This window comes from Schistocerca americana, chromosome 2 (assembly GCF_021461395.2).
Source record: "Schistocerca americana isolate TAMUIC-IGC-003095 chromosome 2, iqSchAmer2.1, whole genome shotgun sequence".
In the NCBI taxonomy this organism is placed as follows: Eukaryota; Metazoa; Arthropoda; class Insecta; order Orthoptera; family Acrididae; genus Schistocerca; species Schistocerca americana.
This window is the reverse complement of record NC_060120.1, coordinates 650,834,877-650,841,340: the sequence shown is the minus strand read 5'-3', so window position 1 is coordinate 650,841,340 and position 6,464 is coordinate 650,834,877. Positions and strand designations below refer to the sequence as shown.

Genomic DNA, 6,464 nt, shown 5'->3' with positions numbered 1-6,464 from the left:
GTGTTACTTCCTTGGTCCCAAACTACTTGCTTCCTAATTGCCATACTGTCTACTATTAGACATGAATCGCTGAACTGGTCCCTTACAATTGGTTCAAATCAATGAACTTAAAAACCATCTTTTAAGAGGCCAGGTTCACAGTCTACACTTGCCACCCATTTGGAAATCAATGATTTATGGGGCAGATGCATTAATTTTTGCAGGTATGCATATGCTGCTGGTGAATAAAAGTACACAGTCATCGCAAACATTTTCACATTTGTTGTGTATCTATTACCCTTTGATGAGAGAGAGTTGTTCACTAAATTGCACACTAATTCCACTTGTGTTCCTTTCTGATGATTGAGGAAGTTATGTAACTTCTCAGGAAGATGCCCCTCCTCCTTCAATGAACTTATGATGTCATCCATGGAAAACACTTTCTTCTCTCTTCTTCGAAGTTTTTCACGGACGCACTTCAGTTTACGTTTTAATTCGTGCACAATGTCTGAGAAAAAATTGCAAATTTCGGTCGCCTTGTCTTCCATTCCTACTTTCGACTGTATACCACAATCAATTACTGAAGAAGCAACTGCACTCTGAAATAAAGAAATAATTTCGTTATATATGATTGAAATAACTCAAGGCATGATGAAAAAATATTATAAGAAAACTTTGGGGGTGTGAAAACATCCTTATACTAACGTTTTCGACACAATTCGCAGCTTCTGCATTGGATAAATGGGTCATGCTTTCCACGCAATAATTCTCATTGACAACATTGTCCACGCAATCAGTAGCTTCTACAGTGGGCAAATCGAGCACGGATTCCATGACAGGACGCTAAAAACAAAAATATGGACTTGTATTACAACATTGCTTAGACCTATGTAGCCCATTTGTGTCCGTACAAAATAAGTTCACAAAAGTAAAAAGCACACACATAGCAAGGAAATTAATTAGCTACCTCAAATGGAGAAGCATCGTTGTCACTCACAATCCTAACACCATGTCGTCGTGGCTGTTTATTTGGTGGCATCAAATGTGTCGGAAAGTCAAAAACTTATGGCACTGCTTCGGGTTTGAGACGTTTCTTCCACGTTCCGGGGCTCACTACGTAATCCTCTTGTCGGAAATGGTTTCCGCAAAGAAAACTGTTAGACGTAGGATTAAAACATTTCCGCTTCACTGAAGTAATCCACTTCTTCAGCAGCTCTGGGTGCTTTAGAGGAAACCTGTTCAAAAACATCTAATTAGCAAACGCACTAAGTCTGTATTGTATCAGTAGTCCTATTACCTGTGAAATGGTAAGTCACCTTCCTTACTCCATCGCTTCGTACAATTGAAAGCGGAACAAGAAATTACCATTTCCATAATCCTTAATTCCTTATACACCGCACAGACCGAGAGAAACTTCTTGCCAAATTCGAATATGGCGGGCAATACAGACGACAGTAATCAGCTGGTAGAGCCATCTATCGGTAGGTCCGGTAGTTGAGCATCCCTCATTTCGCTAGCTTTAGACGCCTGTGCAATGTTATTGCCCCCACCGTACATCTTTGGTTTTGTTTAGTGTTCAGAACCGCGTATGGCGTGATAAATTGAAAGATGAGTGAAAAATACGATGGTCAGCTTGGAGAAATACTTTCAGATTTAGGACATGCTGTTTCGTTTCTTGACTGCGTATTCGGATTCCTCCAGAGACGGTAGCTTTTTGAATCTGTATTACTGCGGCGTGTGCTTTATAACTGAGTTGCGTGAAACGATCTTCACAGTCCTCTGCGTTTTGTTTTCAGAACTGATTTCTACCGACCAGAAGATGGGCCGCCTGCGTCACACGAAGACATTGAAAAAGTTGTTCTCGGCATTTTCAGGAAGTGGCAAGAGCGCACTGAGACAGAACTGGTATCATACAGGTGAATAAGCATGATGCGATGCTTGACATCCCGTAGGGTTATAGCATTTGTTGATGAATTACTAAGAGTATGCGTCCTTCACGTGTTTTTTTTTTTTATTACAGTGCAATTATACAGTGTCACAAGTACGCCTACTTGAGAAATTTATCAGTAGTAAGTGTGATTTTTTTCCCTTGCTTTAAGATTAGTGTACCTTGGTCTACCGTTTATAACAGTCTACCATTTACTACATTACTGCCCTGCATTTATGGATAAATCGCATTGTACTTCCACTGGAATAATGTTTACTTCTCTTCTTGAAATTCGTTATTCCACACCGTCTTTGTGAATTGAATGTCATTTCTCTTAACTTAATAATTTGTACCATTTTATTAATGTACATTTGTTTGCAACAAATTTATAATACAGTCAAAGTTGAAACTCATTATTTCGTATCATGGGCTTCACCACGGCTCTATTCTTTAGGGGGACCTATAATTTTTGTGCCTGTGTAATATGCACAAATATTTTATTCATGGGTTTTGGAAGATATTGTTATGAACAGGGAAGTGAGCCCTGCCTTGTGTGTAGCCTGTGGTAGGAAGAGAAACCGTGTAAAGGGAGCAGCCCCACTCCCTCGTACAATGCAACCACTACCCTTTTGCATTTTACTTTGCCCTGAACATCCACCTTCATTGTGGACAGTAAACTTTGTTTTTTTTGAGAAGCTGTAGGCAGCAAACTCTATGGGACAGGAATTGCTTTGTCAGTCATTCTTGCATGTTATTAACATCAGTGTTATTACGCACAATATGATTTGATCACCAAGGCTGATCTCTGAGCATTCTGGTCCATATTGCTTATATATGCCATACATCGTCTATAATAAATGGAGAGGGGCATGGTCTTGTGAAACTTTTGCTAGATCATACCAATTAGCCCTGATATCAGAACCAAAAATTTTGTGTGGAGAATAGTTTGTGAAATAAACAAACATGATTCACCATATGCCTTTCAGGTTCTACTAGTTCCATAACATACAACCATCAGTTGAATTGGGAGAGTGCTTTACAAGTGGCGTGATTTGTGCATGAATTGTGTGGACAATGCTTTCTCATTTAAATGTGTTTGGGTTCTGTCCTGCCCCCGTAGTAAATGTGACTGAAATTATCTACAAGATATATAACAAGAGCGAGCTTCCAGTTTCAACAAATTTGTGGTTTCCAATGATACTTGTTTGTGGCCATTTTTGTACAAATTATTTGACTTCCTTAATAACAAATTCTTAGTGTAAGTGCCAGTACAAAGGTGTGGTGCCTGAAATTTATATAAATTGTATGTGATGAATGTTGCCTTCCTGAAGTAGATAAATTGACAGTGTGACTACGGTTGATCATTTTTGTTCATTGCTTTTCATCCACGTATGGCAGACAGTTGCACGTTTGAGAGTTGTTTTGCTGTGAGTGTGAGAGGAAACAGTTCACCAAAACTTCATGGCAGATTAAAACTGTGTGCGTAAGTGGGACATGAATCGTGGTAGAGCACTTGGCTGCTAAAGGCAAAGGTCCTGGGCGTAAGTGCCAGTCTGCCACACACCTTTAATCTGCCAGGAAGTTTCATATCAATGCACACTCTGCTGCAGAGTAAAAATTTACTCTGAAAGTTGGCTAAAAGCTACGCAGCAAACACTACCCCTTCCATTCTTGTAGTTTGTGTGTGATTTTCAAACATAATATGTTCCATAATACATATCAAAGACTTATCCATTGTATAATATAAATTTTCCAAATTTACATCCCAGTTTTAATATTTATAACAAAAAGTGTGCAAGTGCGTTAAATGTGGTGCGAATGTAGACATCAGACTACAGTACGGATCAACATGTTATCACAACATTTAGTGTGTGTTTACATTTTTTGGATTCACAAATTGACAGCTGAATTATCAACTTTCAACCTAATCTAGACCTCGAGCTTCACTACAGATCAGTCTGTCACCGCAATCAGTACTTCGAGAGAGGGGGAGGGTGTCACTATCACACTCCAGGTGGCAGTTTGGATAACCAGTAGCAGTACATATTGTCAGTCCAGTGGTAGTAGTATAAAAGGGATATTTCTGTTCTGTGCGCTCGTCAGTCACGGAGGCGAGCTCGTTATATTTCAATTATAAATGGAGCACGTAGTGTTTTGTGTGTTAAAAAAAAACTTGCTATCACATAGGCTATAATGATGTGGTGATTATGAAAAAGAAATCATTTGAAAAGCAAAAATGTCATGTTTTACTTTTTTCAGGATTACAGAAGTGTCCGATTCCACCCGTCTGCTTTGACCCATGGTGCCACCAACATGGCGGAAACGACCATTCTCAACTTCTCCAATATGGCGGAAACAACCGTTCTCAAATTCTCCAATATGGCGCCTATGATGTCAATGACCATTCTCAACATCTCCAATATGGCGCCTATGACATCATTACATAAACACAACAAACACATCTCCCTCCAAAACTGTAATCAAAATAACTGGACCAGTGCAGGAAATTGGGGGTTTTTTGGTGGGGACAAACTAAATATAAACGCATACAGACACACACCACGATCCCAAATCACACAAAATGACGACATAAAAGCATTACAAAATTCCCAAATACAATATCAACAGGAATCGGTCACTTCCCTTCATCTACATAGCTCAACCATATCACATTGGAATCAAGCACTTCTCTTGACCTATATAGCTGAACAACAGCTCACGACACCAAAACACACATAGCTACAACAAAAAATTGGAATCGATCACTTCCCATGATCTATATAGCTCAAATACAACTGACGATACCAAAAAAATTGAAATCAAGCCCTTCCCCTATGATACATAAGTCAACTACCAACATATGCCGTAAATAACAATGACCCCACAACACATGAAACCCCCACCGAATATCATAACATGCGAACAATAGACCCAAATGACTACTACTTACCACAAAAAAGTTTTGGCGCTGCACACCAGGTCAGCACACACACAACCCAACTCACATATTCTCCTTGCATACGCCGTTTTTCACTATCTCTGCCACAAGCCCAAAAAGTTGCAGAAACTTAATGATGGACAACATGTCGCCCCCATTTCAGCCCGCAGATGTGTACTATTAAACTTAGAAGTCATATCCATACCTAACAAAAGAAGCCACAAATTGAATTAAATGACTTACCGCACAACAAACCAACAACATCAAACAACACCGCAATGACATAAACACAATGGAAACCTAATTCTTAACTCACTGACACTAATTTACGTTACCGGCCGGGGTGGTCTCGCAGTACTAGGCGCGCAGTCCGGAACCGCGCAACTGCTACAGTCGCAGGTTCGAATCCTGCCTCGGGCATGGATGTGTGTGATGTCCTTAGGTTAGTTAGGTTTAAGTAGTTCTAAGTTCTAGGGGACCGATGACCACAGCTGTTAAGCCCCATAGTGCTCAGAGGCATTTGAACCATTTAATTTCCGTTCTTCTATATCAGTCATGACCAATAAATGCACACTTCAAGCACCAACACCTAAATGAACCCAATACACCACATATACACACACACTATACACACATCACCAGGGGACACCACCAACTGCAACAAGACATCTACAAACACAACATACTCATAAACTAATCTCTGTGCTGTCATGATGTCACAACACAACATCCTTATGTCATGGGTCAAAGCCGGGAGGTGGGATTGAATGCCTCCATTGACCCATTTTTTCTCGCAGTCTTTTAAACAGCAATGACAGAATGCAGACTGTTTCCAAGATCTACAAAATAGAACTAGGCTGGCGGGGCATTTTAAACATTATACTGGTTGTTTCCTTATACTGACCATAGCGTTATGGATTTCACAGACACTGCCTGCTGATACTTCTCTGAGGCAAGAGATTTACTATTAGTGCAAGATTATAGTCATACTGTATGGAAGTCTTTTCAATTCACTATTTTCAGTTGATAAGCATAAGGAAAATGATATAAAGAAATAAGAAGTATGACGGGTCAACAACACAAACGATATCTAGTGTATAGTAACCTCATTCATTTACTTCAGTTTCTTGGCTTAACTACTGCTCATCATATGCTTGTTCAGAATCGCACACAAAACCAACAGTGATATTACTCACACTATGATGCCAACATTAAAGACAAAATAATTGCAGATTGTTTCAAGTAACCCCATTTTATGGTAATGTTTTTACATTGTACTCAAAAGAAGAAACAACTTATCATATGATTAGCTCCTATTGCAAAATCTTAAAGTCAGTTGCAAACGATCTGCAGATGTGTGTATGTGATACCATTGGCTACGTATGTACGTAGATTTAACTTTAACACGTAATATGCAAATCACATCCTGTGATTCTTTGTTCGCAGAAACACTTAATGATACATCTAATATGCAAAAATGTACTAGGTCATGCATACAATTACCTGACCGGACATTTGGTATTGCCTCTGTTCACACGTCCTTATCTCAGGTCAGTGACAGCAGGAAAAGGGTCTAAAAACTAAATGAACACTATAAGAAAACAATCTGTATAATGTTTT

At 39.4% G+C, this 6,464-nt stretch overlaps 1 protein-coding gene across 1 annotated transcript in view; it reads left to right on the top strand.

Moving 5' to 3' along the window:
- The first annotated feature begins 1,523 nt into the window (after positions 1–1,523).
- Positions 1,524–6,464, top strand: part of LOC124596118 (nudC domain-containing protein 3-like) — a 76,469-nt gene continuing 71,528 nt past the window's right edge. The window contains exons 1-2 of the mRNA XM_047135133.1: positions 1,524–1,685; positions 1,776–1,895. Coding sequence (XP_046991089.1) covers positions 1,588–1,685; positions 1,776–1,895 — 218 coding nt within the window. The 5' untranslated portion in view covers positions 1,524–1,587. The remainder of the gene's footprint in view (positions 1,686–1,775; positions 1,896–6,464) is intronic.